The 18,318-nt window shown below is 49.3% G+C and overlaps 2 protein-coding genes across 2 annotated transcripts in view; one reads left to right on the forward strand and one right to left on the reverse strand.

Annotated features, from left to right (window-relative positions):
* The first annotated feature begins 5,914 nt into the window (after positions 1-5,914).
* DPM3 (dolichyl-phosphate mannosyltransferase subunit 3, regulatory) lies at positions 5,915-10,320 on the forward strand. The gene is made up of 2 exons (XM_063946629.1): positions 5,915-6,039; positions 9,890-10,320. Exons 1-2 carry the CDS (start codon positions 5,949-5,951, stop codon positions 10,174-10,176), a joined length of 378 nt encoding a protein of 125 aa, XP_063802699.1. The 5' UTR covers positions 5,915-5,948; the 3' UTR covers positions 10,177-10,320.
* Positions 10,321-11,923: 1,603 nt separating this feature from the next.
* SLC50A1 (solute carrier family 50 member 1) overlaps positions 11,924-18,318 on the reverse strand; it is a 44,915-nt gene continuing 38,520 nt past the window's right edge. Inside the window, exons 5-6 of the mRNA XM_063946628.1 lie at positions 13,076-13,195; positions 11,924-12,996 (exon numbers count right to left, since the gene is read on the reverse strand). Of these exons, the coding sequence (XP_063802698.1) occupies positions 12,898-12,996; positions 13,076-13,195 (219 nt within the window). The 3' untranslated portion in view covers positions 11,924-12,897. The remainder of the gene's footprint in view (positions 12,997-13,075; positions 13,196-18,318) is intronic.

The raw sequence follows: 18,318 nt of genomic DNA on the forward strand, positions 1-18,318 counted from the left end.
ACGGTGACAGGAGTGTGACACACATGGAGCAGAGGGGACGGTGACGGGAGTGTGACACACATGGAGCAGAGGGGACGGTGATGGGAGTGTGACACACATGGAGCATAGGGGACGGTGACGGGAGTGTGACACACATGTAGCAGAGGGGACGGTGACGGGAGTGTGACACACATGTAGCAGAGGGGACGGTGACGGGAGTGTGACACACATGGAGCAGAGGGGACGGTGACGGGAGTGTGACACACATGTAGCAGAGGGGACGGTGACGGGAGTGTGACACACATGTAGCAGAGGGGACGGTGACGGGAGTGTGACACACATGGAGCAGAGGGGACGGTGACAGGAGTATGACACACATGGAGCAGAGGGGACGGTGACGGGAGTGTGACACACATGTAGCAGAGGGGACAGTGACGGGAGTGTGACACACATGGAGCATAGGGGACGGTGACGGGAGTGTGACACACATGGAGCAGAGGGGACGGTGACAGGAGTGTGACACACATGGAGTAGAGGGGACGGTGACGGGAGTGTGACACACATGGAGCAGAGGGGACGGTGACGGGAGTGGGACGCACATGGAGCAGAGGGGGCGGTGACGGGAGTGTGACACACATGTAGCAGAGGGGACGGTGACGGGAGTGTGACACACATGGAGCAGAGGGGACGGTGACAGGAGTGTGACACACATGGAGCAGAGGGGACGGTGACGGGAGTGTGACACACATGGAGCAGAGGGGACGGTGACGGGAGTGTGACACACATGGAGCAGAGGGGACGGTGACGGGAGTGGGACGCACATAGAGCAGAGGGGGCGGTGACGGGAGTGTGACACACATGTAGCAGAGGGGACGGTGACGGGAGTGTGACACACATGTAGCAGAGGGGACGGTGACGGGAGTGTGACACACATGAAGCAGAGGGGACGGTGACAGGAGTGTGACACACATGGAGCAGAGGGGACGGTGACGGGAGTGTGACACACATGTAGCAGAGGGGACAGTGACGGGAGTGTGACGCACATGGAGCAGAGGGGACGGTGACGGGAGTGTGACGCACATGGAGCAGATGGGACGGTGACGGGAGTGGGACACACATGGAGCAGAGGGGACGGTGACAGGAGGACACACATGGAGCAGAGGGGACGGTGACGGGTGTGTGACACACATGGAGCAGAGGGGACGGTTACGGGAGTGGGACACACATGGAGCAGATGGGACGATGACGGGAGTGGGACACACATGGAGCAGAGGGGACGGTGACAGGAGGACACACATGGAGCATAGGGGACGGTGACGAGAGTGTGACACACATGAAGCAGAGGGGACGGTGACGGGTGTGTGACACACATGGAGCAGAGGGGACGGTGACGAGAGTGTGACACACATGAAGCAGAGGGGACGGTGACGGGTGTGTGACACACATGGAGCAGAGGGGACGGTGACGGGAGTGTGACACACATGGAGCAGACGGGACGGTGACGGGAGTGTGACACACATGGAGCAGAGGGGATGGTGACGGGAGTGTGACACACATGGAGCAGAGGGGACGGTGATGGGAGTGTGACACACATGGAGCAGAGGGGACGGTGACGGGAGTGGGACACACATGTAGCAGAGGGGACGGTGACGGGAGTAGGACACACGTGGAGCAGAGGGGACGGTGACAGGAGTGTGACACACATGGAGCAGAGGGGACTGTGACGGGAGTGGGACACACATTAAGCAGAGGGGACGGTGACGGGAGTGGGACACACATGTAGCAGAGGGGACGGTGACGGGAGTGGGACACACATGGAGCAGAGGGGGCGGTGACGGGAGTGTGACACACATGGAGCAGAGGGCACGGTGACGGGAGTGGGACACACATGTAGCAGAGGGGACGGTGACGGGAGTGGGACACACATGGAGCAGAGGGGACGGTGACGGGAGTGTGACACACATGTAGCAGAGGGGACGGTGACGGGAGTGTGACACACATGTAGCAGAGGGGACGGTGACGGGAGTGTGACACACATGGAGCAGAGAGTACGGTGACGGGAGTGGTACGGTGACGGGAGTGGGACACACATGTAGCAGAGGGGACGGTGACGGGAGTGGGACACACATGGAGCAGAGGGGACGGTGACGGGAGTGTGACACACATGTAGCAGAGGGGACGGTGACGGGAGTGTGACACACATGTAGCAGAGGGGACGGTGACGGGAGTGTGACACACATGGAGCAGAGGGGACGGTGACGGGAGTGGGACACACATGTAGCAGAGGGGACGGTGACGGGAGTGGGACACACATGTAGCAGAGGGGACGGTGACGGGAGTGGGACACACATGGAGCAGAGAGTACGGTGACGGGAGTGGGACACACATGAAGCAGAGGGGACGGTGACGGGAGTGGGACACACATGGAGCAGAGGGGGCGGTGACGGGAGTGTGACACACATGGAGCAGAGGGCACGGTGACGGGAGTGGGACACACATGTAGCAGAGGGGACGGTGACGGGAGTGGGACACACATGGAGCAGAGAGTACGGTGACGGGAGTGGGACACACATGTAGCAGAGGGGACGGTGACGGGAGTGGGACACACATGGAGCAGAGGGGGCAGTGACGGGAGTGTGACACACATGGAGCAGAGGGCACGGTGACGGGAGTGGGACACACATGTAGCAGAGGAAATGGTGACGGGAGTGTGACACACATGTAGCAGAGGGGACGGTGACGGGAGTGGGACACACATGTAGCAGAGGGGACTGTGACGGGAGTGGGACACACATGGAGCAGAGGGGGCGGTGAAGGGAGTGTGACACACATGTAGCAGAGGGGACGGTGACGGGAGTGGGACACACATGGAGCAGAGAGTACGGTGACGGGAGTGGGACACACATGTAGCAGAGGGGACGGTGACGGGAGTGGGACACACATGGAGCAGAGAGTACGGTGACGGGAGTGGGACACACATGTAGCAGAGGGGACGGTGACGGGAGTGGGACACACATGGAGCAGAGGGCACGGTGACGGGAGTGGGACACACATGTAGCAGAGGAAATGGTGATGGGAGTGTGACACACATGTAGCAGAGGGGACGGTGACGGGAGTGGGACACACATGTAGCAGAGGGGACGGTGACGGGAGTGGGACACACATGGAGCAGAGGGGGCGGTGAAGGGAGTGTGACACACATGGAGCAGAGGGGACGGTGACGGGAGTGGGACACACATGGAGCAGAGGGCACGGTGACGGGAGTGGGACACACATGTAGCAGAGGGGACGGTGACGGGAGTGTGACACACATGTAGCAGAGGGGACGGTGACGGGAGTGGGACACACATGTAGCAGAGGGGACGGTGACGGGAGTGGGACACACATGGAGCAGAGGGGGCGGTGAAGGGAGTGTGACACACATGGCGCAGAGGGCACGGTGACGGGAGTGGGACACACATGTAGCAGAGGAAATGGTGACGGGAGTGTGACACACATGTAGCAGAGGGGACGGTTGTATATGACCGGAATACATGTATGTATCTGTGGGGGGCAATACCATGCGCGGAATTCTCGGCCTAGTACCCCACTGATACCTGGAATACAGGCGTGCTGCGGGGGGAGAGGAGGTCACACAGAGTATGGAATAAAGTGCTGTACACAGACTGGGAACCCTGACTTATTATCCATTACGCCCAGTCAGGAAGGCCAGCTGCTTCCTGTCTCACACTCTTCTGCACAAACAGGGCCTTCCTGTTATTGTGGCCAGGCCTGGGGGTCACAGGAGATGCGTCCCTGGCACTGGGGGTCTCCTCTCACACTATCTCTTACACCAGGGGAAAACCTGGAATAACAAGTCCTCAGTGTGAGTATGAGGAGAGCAGCCACTAGGGGGCACTGCACAGGTAATGGACACGCCGGAATACATACTATTTACCGGTGGCCGGCTGTCAAGACTCTGACACAGGCATCCCAGTCGCAGTATGCCGGTAGGGGGGGCGAGCGCTAGAAAGCCCCATGCGGGCACAATGGCTCGCTGCGCTCGCCTCAGGTTATAGTCCCCCTCCATGGGTGTCGTGGACGCCCAGAGAGGGAGAATAGACTGTATAGCCGGTATTCCGGCGGCGGCATTTCACCGCCTGTCAGGATTCTGGCATTGGCATTGTGAGTACAGGGATCCCGACATGCGGTCTCGTGATTGCCTCCCGGACACACCTGATACAGCAGCTTCCATGCAGGTGAGCCTCGTGCCTCATGCCTCATGCACAAGCTACATATGTACAGAGCACTAGGCCATAGTTGCGATGCAGAACATAAACCGCTCGTCACACTGTCACATCCATCACCAGGTTCTGAGGAACCAACCTGCAGAGCTGAAGGATGAGGTAGGTGATAGCGGGGTATATAATGGTCAGTGGGAGCACTGTGTATAGTATATATATATATATATATATACACTGAGAGATGAGGTAGGTAATAGCAGGGTATGTAATGGTCGGTGGGGATCACTGTGTATACTATACACAGTGATCCCGCCTCACCACTATATATATATATATATATATATATATATACTATACACAGTGCTCCCGCCTCCCCACTATATATATATATATATATATATATATATATATATATATAGGAGGCGGGAGCACTGTGTACAGTATATATATATATATATATATATATATATATATATAGTGGGGAGGCGGGAGCACTGTGTATAGTATATATATATATATATATATATATATATATATATAGTGGTGAGGCGGGATCACTGTGTATAATATATATATATATATATATATAGGAGGCGGGAGCACTGTGTATAGTATATATATATATATATATATATATAGTGGGGAGGCGGGAGCACTGTGGATAGTATATATATATATATATATATATATATAGTTGGGAGGCGGGAGCACTGTGTATAGTATATATATATATATATATATATATAGTGGTGAGGCGGGAGCACTGTGTATAGTATATATATATATATATAGTGGTGAGGTGGGAGCACTGTGTATAGTATATATATATATATATATATATATATATATATATATAGTGGTGAGGCGGGATCACTGTGTATAATATATATATATATATATATATAGGAGGCGGGAGCACTGTGTATAGTATATATATATATATATATATATATATATATAGTGGGGAGGCGGGAGCACTGTGGATAGTATATATATATATATATATATATATATATATAGTTGGGAGGCGGGAGCACTGTGTATAGTATATATATATATATATATATATATAGTGGTGAGGCGGGAGCACTGTGTATAGTATATATATATATATATAGTGGTGAGGTGGGAGCACTGTGTATAGTATATATATAGGAGGCGGGAGCACTGTGTATAGTATATATATATATATATATATAGTGGGGAGGCGGGAGCACTGTGCATAATATATATATATATATATATATATATATATAATATACTGTATTATATGTGAAGGTGATACTGATGCATACTTGCCTACCTGACCCTCTCCATGAGGGAGAAAATGCTCTGTTCCTGGACTGTCCTGGTAATGTATGATTGCCATCACCTGTGGTGAAACACCTTTCTTATCAATTACCCAGCTCACCACAGGTGATGGCAATCATACATTACCAGGAGAGTCCAGGAACAGAGCATTTTCTCCCTCATGGAGAGGGTCAGGCAGGTAGGCAAGTATGATCTGATGGTGACGGATCGTGGACAGTGATAGGAATAGTTTGTGACATGGACCCAGGGGCTTATGGGAAAGGTAGATGCTAGAATCAAGTGGGCTAAGGGACCTTTTCCGTAAGGGGGAGGAGTTACGACGCAAGGGAAAGGTCATCACTCCTCTCCACGAAGGGAAACTAGACGCGATATGGTTACCAACGCGATCTAGGACGCGTCAGGTGACCTCTCTAATACTACATCTCCCGGCATGCCATGCGATGTGAAAGCTCCGCCCTCGCCAGCTACATCCTGGAGGACAGGGACTCGGCTGGGGAGGAGAGGACAGGTGGAGAGGAAGCGCCGGGTATGTCCTGTACCTGTCCTTATATACACAGAGATAGGGGGGGAGACTGTCCTTATATACAGAGATAGGGGGGACTGTCCTTATACTGAGAGATAGGGGGGGGACTGTCCTTATACTGAGCGATAGGGATACTGTCCTTATACTGAGAGATAAGGGGGACTGTCCTTATACTGAGAGATAGGGGTACTGTCCTTATACTGAGAGATAGGGGGGACTGTCCTTATACTGAGAGATAGGGGGACTGTCCTTATACTGAGAGATAGGGGAAACCGACCTTATACTGAGAGATAGGGGGGACTGTTGTTATATACAGAGATAGGGGGGGACTGTCCTTATACTGAGAGATAGGGGGACTGTCCTTATATACAGAGAGAGGGGGGGACTGTCCTTATACTGAGAGATAGGGGGACTGTCCTTATATACAGAGATAGAGGGAGACTGTCCTTATATACAGAGATAGGGGGGACTGTCCTTATATACAGAGATAGGGGGGGACTGTCCATATACTGAGAAATAAGGGGAACCGACCTTATACTGAGAGATAGGGGTACTGTCCTTATACTGAGAGATAGGGGAAACCGACCTTATACTGAGAGATAGGGGGGACTGTCCTTATATACAGAGATAGGTGGGGACTGTCCTTATACTGAGAGATAGGGGGACTGTCCTTATATACAGAGATAGGGGGGGACTGTCCTTATACTGAGAGATAGGGGGACTGTCCTTATATACAGAGATAGAGGGGGACTGTCCTTATATACAGAGATAGAGGGGGACTGTCCTTGTATACAGAGATAGGGGGGACTGTCCTTATATACAGAGATAGTGGGGACTGTCCATATACTGAGAGATAAGGGGAACCGACCTTATACTGAGAGATAGGGGTATTGTCCTTATACTGAGAGATAGGGGGAACCGACCTTATACTGAGAGATAGGGGGGACTGTCATTATATACAGAGATAGGGGGGGGGACTGTCCTTATATACAGAGATAGGGGGGGGGACTGTCCTTATACTGAGAGATGGGGGGGACTGTCCTTATACTGAGAGATAGGGGGGACTGTCCTTATATACAGAGATAGGGGGGGACTGTCCTTATACTGAGAGATAGTGGGGACTGTCCTTATATACAGAGAGAGGGGGGGACTGTCCTTATACTGAGAGATAGGGGGACTGTCCTTATATACAGAGATAGGGGGTACTGTCCTTATATACAGAGATAGGGGGGACTGTCCTTATACTGAGAGATAGGGGGGACTGTCCTTATACTGAGAGATAGGGGGGGGGACTGTCCTTATACTGAGAGATAGGGGGTACGGACAGTATGTGTCCTTATACATAGTGAGAGGGGGGCTGTCCTTATACATAGTGAGAGGGGGGCTGTCCTTATATACGGAGGTGGAACTGTCCTTATACAGAGATGGGGGACTGCCCTTATAAGGACATTATATACAGAGATAGGGGGGACTGTCCTTATACTGAGAGATAGGGGGAACCGACCTTATATACAGAGATAGGGGGGGACTGTCCTTATATACAGAGATAGGGGGGGACTGTCCTTATATACAGAGATGGGGGGGGACTGTCATTATAAAGTGAGAGAGGGGGGATGTCCCTATATACAGAGAGTTGGGGCTGGCCTTATACAGGGAAAGAGAGGGGGATGTCCCTATATGCAGAGAGTGGGGGCTGGCCTTATACAGGAAAAGAGAGAGGGGGGATGTCCCTATATACAGAGGGGTTTGGTAGTCCTTATACAGGGAGAGAGGAGGGCTGTCCTTATGTAGAGAGAGAGGGGGACTGTCCTTATACATTGAGAGAAGGGCTGTCCCTATACAGAGAGTGGGCTGTCCTTATACAGGGAAAGAGAGAGAGGGGGACTGCCCTTATACAGAGAGAGAGAGGGGGGCTGTCCTTATACATAGTGAGAGGGGGGCTGTCCTTATATACAGAGGTGGAACTGTCCTTATACAGAGATGGGGGACTGCCCTTATAAGGACATTATATACAGAGATAGGGGGGACTGTCCTTATACTGAGAGATAGGGGGAACCGACCTTATATACAGAGATAGGGGGGGACTGTCCTTATATACAGAGATAGGGGGGGACTGTCCTTATATACAGAGATGGGGGGGGGACTGTCATTATAAAGTGAGAGAGGGGGGATGTCCCTATATACAGAGAGTTGGGGCTGGCCTTATACAGGGAAAGAGAGGGGGATGTCCCTATATGCAGAGAGTGGGGGCTGGCCTTATACAGGAAAAGAGAGAGGGGGGATGTCCCTATATACAGAGGGGTTTGGTAGTCCTTATACAGGGAGAGAGGAGGGCTGTCCTTATGTAGAGAGAGAGGGGGACTGTCCTTATACATTGAGAGAAGGGCTGTCCCTATACAGAGAGTGGGCTGTCCTTATACAGGGAAAGAGAGAGAGGGGGACTGCCCTTATACAGAGAGAGAGAGGGGGGCTGTCCTTATACATAGTGAGAGGGGGGCTGTCCTTATATACAGAGGTGGAACTGTCCTTATACAGAGATGGGGGACTGCCCTTATATACAGAGATAGGGGGGTGACTATCCTTATATACATAGTGGGGGGGGGGACTGTCCTTATATACAGAGAGAGGGGGGACTATACTTATATACAGAAAGGGGCACTGTCCTTATATACAGAGAGGGGGGTCTGTCCTTATATACAGAGAGGGGGGTCGTCCTTATATACAGAGATGGGGGGCTGTCCTTATATACAGAGATGGGGGCTGTCCTTATATACAGAGATGGGGGGCTGTCCTTATATACAGAGAGAGGGGGGCTGTCCTTATATACAAGGAGAGGGGGTCTGTCCATATACAGAGAGGGGGGACTGTCCTTATATACAGAGAGGGGGGGTGCTGTCCTTATATACAGAGAGGGGGGGTGCTGTCCTTATATACAGAGATAGGGGGTGACTGTCCTTATATACAGAGATAGGGGGTGACTGTCCTTATATACAGAGATAGGGGGTGACTGTCCTTATATACTGAGATGGGGGGGACTGTCCTTATGTACAGAGATAGGGGGTGACTGTCCTTATATACTGAGATGGGGGGGCTGTCCTTATATACTGAGATGGGGGGGACTGTCCTTATATACTGAGAGATAGGGGGGGGACTGTCCTTATATACTGAGAGATAGAGGGGGGACTGTCCTTATATACTGAGAGATAGGGGGGGACTGTCCTTATATACTGAGAGATAGGGGGGGGACTGTCCTTATATACTGAGAGATAGGGGGGGGACTGTCCTTATATACTGAGAGATGGGGGGGGGGACTGTCCTTATATACAGGGGGGTGTTTTCCGTATATACAGAGGGGGGTGTTTTCCTTATAAACGGAGATAGGGGTGACTGTCCTTATATACAGATATAGGGGGGGGACTGTCCTTATATACTGAGAGATAGGGAGGGACTGTCCTTATATACCGAGAGATAGGGGGGGGGACTGTCCTTATATACCGAGAGATAGGGGTGGGACTGTCCTTATATACCGAGAGATAGGGGGGGGACTGTCCTTATATACCGAGAGATAGGGGGGGACTGTCCTTATATACTGAGAGGGGGGACTTCCTTATATACTGAGAGGGATGTACATGTCTTCCTCAACACAGGTAGAAGAATAGAGGGGGTAACTGCCTGTACAGAGAGGGAGGGTGACGACCCTTATAGAGAGATAGGGGTGGAGACTGTTGCTGTGCAGAGATATTGGGGAGAGGGGGCTGCTGCACTTCCATCATGCAGAGTGTTGGGGGAGGGGTGTTATGTGGCGGCCTCATAGAGATCACTGATACAGTTTGTCCCTTTCCTCTCTCTGTAGCCTCAGACATGACGAAACTGGCAGAGTGGCTGCTGGGACTGATGCTTCTTGGTGGAGTCTGGGTTACTCTGACCTTAGACCTTCTGGGTTTGGAGCTCCCTGTGGCCTATCGGGAGGTAATCTGGCCGCTTCCGGTGTACCTTCTGGTGACATTCGGCTGTTATTCCTTAGCCACTGTCGGTTACCGCGTAGCCACGTTCAACGACTGTGAGGAGGCAGCGCAGGAGCTGCAGGATCAGATCAAGGAGGCCAAGAGAGACCTGAGCAGGAGGGGGCTGCGATTGTGACCCTGTGACTCGCCCCGCCCCTGAGGTTCAGGTTCTGTGACTCGCCCCGCCCCTGAGGTTCAGGTTCTGTGACTTGTCCCCACCCCCGCTGTACATTATAGCTGTACCTAGACATCTATTAAAGCTGTGTTTTGTTTGTGACAAGAGCTTGCAATCTACAGGTTATGAATATGTGTTATATCCAAGTAGTAGGAGGCATGAGGCTCGCACCTGACTATGACATATGCGGCATGAGGATACTGCAGCTTATCCAGGGAAGGTTTTTACACTGCATCTGTCCCCTCCCTCCCACGTACCGCAGCACCCGGAGCCTGTGTACCAGGGGATGGAACCACTGTATCTTGTGTAGGATGAAGTCCTGTTATTGCTGTACGTCTGCCAGTCTTACCCTCGCTGTCTGGCAGAATGTGTGTGGGTGTTTCCCGGATCGCTCCACCATGCCTAGAAGTGCGGGGATGTTGGCAGTAAGCAGCGGGTTGAAGTAAGTGCTAGGTCCCGTGGGAACCACCCAATATAAGCTTACGGTGTGGTACTGCGCACTCGCGTCATGCCACACTCCTGAAGACTTTAGTCTGCCCCTAAGTGTACAAAGGGGGTAGTTCAGACCTGATCGCAGCAGCAAATTTGTTAGCAGTTGGGCAAAACCGTGTGCACTACAGGGGAGGCAGATGTAACATGTGCAGAGAGAGTTAGTTTTATGTGGGGTGTGTTCAAACTGAAATCTAAATTGCAGTGTAAAAATAAAGCAGCCAATATTTACCCTGCACAGAAACAATATAAACCCCCCCCCCACATCTAGCTCTCTCTGCACATGTTACATCTGCCCCACCTGCACTGCACATGGTTTTGCCGAACTACTAACACATTTGCTGCTATGATCAGGTCTGAATTACCACCAAGTGTGAGAGCTACCATGTGGGGTCCGCAGCCGGGGAAATATCGGCCACAGGGGGAGGGAAGGAGTTGATTATTGACGGACAAGTTGTGCAGAGAAACAGCAGCAGGGATTTTGACAAATTGCAGCTCATTACGTTTCCTCCCAGTCTCCGATGGGACAGAACCCCTAGTGCCCCGGTATAATGGCAGTGGTGGAATGGTTCTACGCCTGCGCACTAATGAAGGGAAGTAGGGGTGTAAGGCGGTTCCCCCCCTAAGGATGGCTGTACATAATCTAAACCAGTTATTTTTTATGTATTGTGCAAGGTGATGACCTTGGTCCACTGAATAGACGTTTGTTGCTCAAGTGCTGCTGCCATATTTCTGATAAAACCCACCTCGCAGTTTACTGACTGAATACATTATTACCATTATGAGTAATATCCAATTAGGTGCGGGGAAAAGCTCCAGATCTCCAGGGATAAGATCCTTGCCAGGCGCTGGGATGCCGGACCTACATGAATAGGTCCAAGGCGACAATTAGCGGCAAAGTGCGTGAGGTTCCCCGTCTCAGCTGATGGCTATCATTGTCGCGTGTGGGAATAAGAGAGGGATATTCTCAGGCTCGCTGGGGAGAGTGAGTGACGCAGGGACTGATCTCTGACAGGCTACCCAGAAGCCCTTGCAGCAGCACGTCCGTGCATTTATCCCAGTATCCTGGGAACGCTCCCTCATCACACAAGCAGCAACATGTCCCGTCTCTCTGTCTCACCCACGTCCCACGGGGCTGTACCCGTTCCCACACAGGAGGATCCAGAGCCGCCCGTGGCACCTGTGCCTGCAGAATACTCTCTAAACATGAACACAGGCATTGGAAAATAGACATTTATTAGAAATAGGATTTATAAAGAATCAGGCACATCGGTAAATTCATTTCACAGATTGTCTTATTTCCACCAATTGCTCACAATTCGGATAAATTATTCCCACCCACCATAGCACATTACAGGGGAGATACAGATATAAACCACGCGTCATTCCCTTCACATAACATATATAATCTCAGTGTCCGGTTTCTGACAAGTCCATAACCTTAGCATTGTAGCAGCCATTTTGTTGTAGCCTATGTCACGGGACTGGAATGTGTGAGGGTCCTGGTGTCTGCACATGCCAGAGGAAGCCATTTTCCTGGGGCAGACAGAGATAGCTGCATCAATAAGGCACAAAATGTATTTTATGTACTGGACAGCTCCAAGATGGCCGACCCCTGGGATGCAGACGTACCGCTCCAGGGACAAATCCGTCAACAAATATCCATGAAAAAGAGGTTTAAACACAATTCCCCTTTCACACGGAGAGGCGTTCTGCGGTTATAAAAATGGCTGCTAAGCGTGACTGAAGATCGCAGCCGCGCCCGTGGAAAGGAATGCTGGAGTGGAAGGCGATCATTGCGGATTTATCGTGGCATCATGAGCGTCACATGTAGGAATACATAGAAGCCCTCCTTGTGTGTGGACAGAGCAGCCTCTTGTTTCCGGCAGGGTGGAATTGTTATTCCTCTTTAGCAGTGCGCACAAAGGGAGGCCTGTCCCCCGGGAGCACAGCACAATGCTCCTGTGATGATAGAGCGTGGGCCTGTCCCCCTCACCCCCCCCCCTGTCTGCTGACTCAGCCGTGCACAGGGTCAGTGTGACAGGACAATGGAAGCTGCAGCGTCAGCCGCCGTGCCAGTAACCGAGGAAAGGAAAAGTGCAAAACTGTGCAAACCCCACAGGCCCAGGAACATAGCAGGCAGCACTGTAAAGCAGTGCCGAGTACAACCAGTCTCCGCGCTCAGGTGCTGCATCAGGCCAGCAGGGAGCGGTACGGGTTCTGCTCCTGGCGGTAGCTCCAGAACAGGCAGATGCGCAGAATGCTGGTGACGATGCCGGGAAGGTTTGGCACCTGGGGGAGACAGAGCAGACTGTAGTCATTATGCTGGTAACGGCAGGGGTCATTCCTATCTGACGCAGCCGGTACTCACAGTGATGTAGGGGTCACTCTGCTGCAAGCCGTACAGGACCCAGGACGTAGAGGCCAGGAAGGTGGTGATAGTGAGGGGGAAGGACAGGCATTTGGTGGACTTAGTTCTGATGATTTGAGCCTGGAGAGATACGAAAACACGGTATTACACCGATGCCACACTAACGCTCCTGTATTACACTACTAGTGTGCACTAACGCTCCTGTATTACACTACTAGTGTGCACTAACGCTCCTGTATTACACTACTAGTGTGCACTAACACTCCTTTATTACACTACTAGTGTGCTTATCCCACCCTAACACTCCTTTATTACACTACTAGTATGCTTATCCCGCCCTAACACTCCTTTATTACACTACTAGTGTGCTTATCCCGCCCTAACACTCCTTTATTACACTACTAGTGTGCACTAACACTCCTTTATTACACTACTAGTGTGCTTATCCCGCCCTAACACTCCTTTATTACACTACTAGTGTGCACTAACGCTCCTTTATTACACTAGTGTGCACTAACGCTCCTGTATTACACTACTAGTGTGCACTAACGCTCCTGTATTACACTACTAGTGTGCACTAACACTCCTTTATTACACTACTAGTGTGCTTATCCCACCCTAACACTCCTTTATTACACTACTAGTGTGCACTAACGCTCCTTTATTACACTAGTGTGCTTATCCCGCACTAACGCTCCTGTATTACACTACTAGTGTGCACTAACACTCCTGTATTACACTACTAGTGTGCACTAACGCTCCTGTATTACACTACTAGTGTGCACTAACGCTCCTGTATTACACTACTAGTGTGCACTAACGCTCCTGTATTACACTACTAGTGTGCACTAACACTCCTTTATTACACTACTAGTGTGCACTAACACTCCTTTATTACACTACTAGTGTGCACTAACACTCCTTTATTACACTACTAGTGTGCTTATCCCACCCTAACACTCCTTTATTACACTACTAGTGTGCACTAACACTCCTGTATTACACTACTAGTGTGCACTAACGCTCCTTTATTACACTAGTGTGCTTATCCCGCACTAACGCTCCTGTATTACACTACTAGTGTGCACTAACACTCCTGTATTACACTACTAGTGTGCACTAACGCTCCTGTATTACACTACTAGTGTGCACTAACGCTCCTGTATTACACTACTAGTGTGCACTAACGCTCCTTTATTACACTACTAGTGTGCACTAACACTCCTTTATTACACTAGTGTGCTTATCCCGCACTAACGCTCCTGTATTACACTACTAGTGTGCACTAACGCTCCTGTATTACACTACTAGTGTGCACTAACACTCCTTTATTACACTACTAGTGTGCTTATCCCACCCTAACACTCCTGTATTACACTACTAGTGTGCACTAACGCTCCTTTATTACACTAGTGTGCTTATCCCGCACTAACGCTCCTGTATTACACTACTAGTGTGCACTAACGCTCCTTTATTACACTACTAGTGCGCACTAACACTCCTTTATTACACTAGTGTGCTTATCCCGCACTAACGCTCCTGTATTACACTACTAGTGTGCACTAACGCTCCTGTATTACACTACTAGTGTGCACTAACACTCCTTTATTACACTACTAGTGTGCTTATCCCACCCTAACACTCCTGTATTACACTACTAGTGTGCACTAACACTCCTTTATTACACTACTAGTGTGCACTAACACTCCTTTATTACACTACTAGTGTGCTTATCCCGCCCTAACACTCCTTTATTACACTACTAGTGTGCACTAACGCTCCTTTATTACACTAGTGTGCACTAACGCTCCTGTATTACACTACTAGTGTGCACTAACGCTCCTGTATTACACTACTAGTGTGCACTAACACTCCTTTATTACACTACTAGTGTGCTTATCCCACCCTAACACTCCTTTATTACACTACTAGTGTGCACTAACGCTCCTTTATTACACTAGTGTGCTTATCCCGCACTAACGCTCCTGTATTACACTACTAGTGTGCACTAACACTCCTGTATTACACTACTAGTGTGCACTAACGCTCCTGTATTACACTACTAGTGTGCACTAACGCTCCTGTATTACACTACTAGTGTGCACTAACGCTCCTGTATTACACTACTAGTGTGCACTAACACTCCTTTATTACACTACTAGTGTGCACTAACACTCCTTTATTACACTACTAGTGTGCACTAACACTCCTTTATTACACTACTAGTGTGCTTATCCCACCCTAACACTCCTTTATTACACTACTAGTGTGCACTAACACTCCTGTATTACACTACTAGTGTGCACTAACGCTCCTTTATTACACTAGTGTGCTTATCCCGCACTAACGCTCCTGTATTACACTACTAGTGTGCACTAACACTCCTGTATTACACTACTAGTGTGCACTAACGCTCCTGTATTACACTACTAGTGTGCACTAACGCTCCTGTATTACACTACTAGTGTGCACTAACGCTCCTTTATTACACTACTAGTGTGCACTAACACTCCTTTATTACACTAGTGTGCTTATCCCGCACTAACGCTCCTGTATTACACTACTAGTGTGCACTAACGCTCCTGTATTACACTACTAGTGTGCACTAACACTCCTTTATTACACTACTAGTGTGCTTATCCCACCCTAACACTCCTGTATTACACTACTAGTGTGCACTAATGCTCCTTTATTACACTAGTGTGCTTATCCCGCACTAACGCTCCTGTATTACACTACTAGTGTGCACTAACACTCCTTTATTACACTACTAGTGTGCACTAACACTCCTTTATTACACTACTAGTGTGCTTATCCCACCCTAACACTCCTGTATTACACTACTAGTGTGCACTAACGCTCCTTTATTACACTAGTGTGCTTATCCCGCACTAACGCTCCTGTATTACACTATTAGTGTGCACTAACGCTCCTTTATTACACTAGTGTGCTTATCCCGCACTAACGCTCCTGTATTACACTACTAGTGTGCACTAACGCTCCTGTATTACACTACTAGTGTGCACTAACACTCCTTTATTACACTACTAGTGTGCTTATCCCACCCTAACACTCCTGTATTACACTACTAGTGTGCACTAACGCTCCTTTATTACACTAGTGTGCACTAACACTCCTGTATTACACTACTAGTGTGCACTAACGCTCCTTTATTACACTAGTGTGCTTATCCCGCACTAACGCTCCTGTATTACACTACTAGTGTGCACTAACGCTCCTGTATTACACTACTAGTGTGCACTAACACTCCTTTATTACACTACTAGTGTGCTTATCCCACCCTAACACTCCTGTATTACACTACTAGTGTGCACTAACGCTCCTTTATTACACTAGTGTGCTTATCCCGCACTAACGCTCCTGTATTACACTACTAGTGTGCACTAACACTCCTTTATTACACTACTAGTGTGCTTATCCCACCCTAACACTCCTGTATTACACTACTAGTGTGCACTAACACTCCTTTATTACACTAGTGTGCTTATCCCGCACTAACGCTCCTTTATTACACTACTAGTGTGCACTAACGCTCCTGTATTACACTACTAGTGTGCACTAACACTCCTTTATTACACTACTAGTGTGCACTAACACTCCTTTTACACTAGTGTGCTTATCCCGCACTAACGCTCCTGTATTACACTACTAGTGTGCACTAACGCTCCTTTATTACACTACTAGTGTGCACTAACGCTCCTGTATTACACTACTAGTGTGCACTAACACTCCTTTATTACACTACTAGTGTGCTTATCCCACCCTAACACTCCTGTATTACATTACTAACGTGCTTATCCCACCCTAATACTCCTGTATTACATTACTAGTGTGCTTATCCCGCCCTAACACGCCTGTATTACACTACTAGTGTGCACTAACCCTCCTGTATTACACTACTAGTGAGCTTATCCCGCACTAACACTCCTGTATTACCCTACTAGTGTGCTTATCCCGCACTAACACTCCTGTATTACACCACTAGTGTGCTTATTCCGCCCTAACACTCCTGTATTACACTACCAGTGTGCTTATCCCGCACTAACGTTCCTGTATTACACTACTAGTGTGCTTATCCCGCCCTAACACTCCTGTATTACACTACTAGTGTGCACTAACGCTCCTGTATTACACTACTAGTGTGCACTAACACTCCTTTATTACACTACCAGTGTGCTTATCCCACCCTAAAACTCCTGTATTACACTACTAGTGTGCACTAACACTCCTGTATTACATTACTAGCGTGCTTATCCCGCACTAATGCTCCTGTATTACACTACTAGTGTGCACTAACGCTCCTGTATTACACTACTAGTGTGCTTATCCTGCACTAACGCTCCTGTATTACATTACTAGCGTGCTTATCACGCACTAACGCTCCTGTATTACACTACTAGTGTGCACTAACGCTCCTGTATTACACTACTAGTGTGCACTAACGCTCCTGTATTACACTACTAGTGTGCACTAACGCTCCTGTATTACACTACTAGTGTGCACTAACACTCCTGTATTACACTACTAGTGTGCACTAATGCTCCTGTATTACATTACTAGCGTGCTTATCCCGCACTAACGCTCCTGTATTACACTACTAGTGTGCACTTACGCTCCTGTATTACACTACTAGTGTGCACTAACGCTCCTGTATTACACTACTAGTGTGCACTAACGCTCCTGTATTACACTACTAGTGTGCACTAATGCTCCTGTATTACATTACTAGCGTGCTTATCCCACACTAACGCTCCCGTATTACACTACTAGTGTGCACTAACACTCCTTTATTACATTACTAGTGTGCTTATCCCGCACTAACGCTCCTGTATTACACTACTAGTGTGCACTTACGCTCCTGTATTACACTACTGGTGTGCACTAACGCTCCTGTATTACACTACTGGTGTGCACTAACGCTCCTGTATTACACTACTGGTGTGCACTAACACTCCTGTATTACACTACTAGTGTGCACTAATGCTCCTGTATTACATTACTAGCGTGCTTATCCCACCCTAACACTCCTTTATTACACTACTAGTGTGCACTAACACTCCTTTATTACACTACTAGTGTGCACTAACACTCCTGTATTACACTACTAGTGTGCACTAACACTCCTGTATTACATTACTAGTGTGCTTATCCCGCACTAACGCTCCTGTATTACACTACTAGTGTGCTTATCCCGCACTAACACTCCTGTATTACACTACTAG

Source organism: Pseudophryne corroboree, chromosome 12, assembly GCF_028390025.1.
Source record: "Pseudophryne corroboree isolate aPseCor3 chromosome 12, aPseCor3.hap2, whole genome shotgun sequence".
NCBI classification, from domain to species: domain Eukaryota; kingdom Metazoa; phylum Chordata; class Amphibia; order Anura; family Myobatrachidae; genus Pseudophryne; species Pseudophryne corroboree.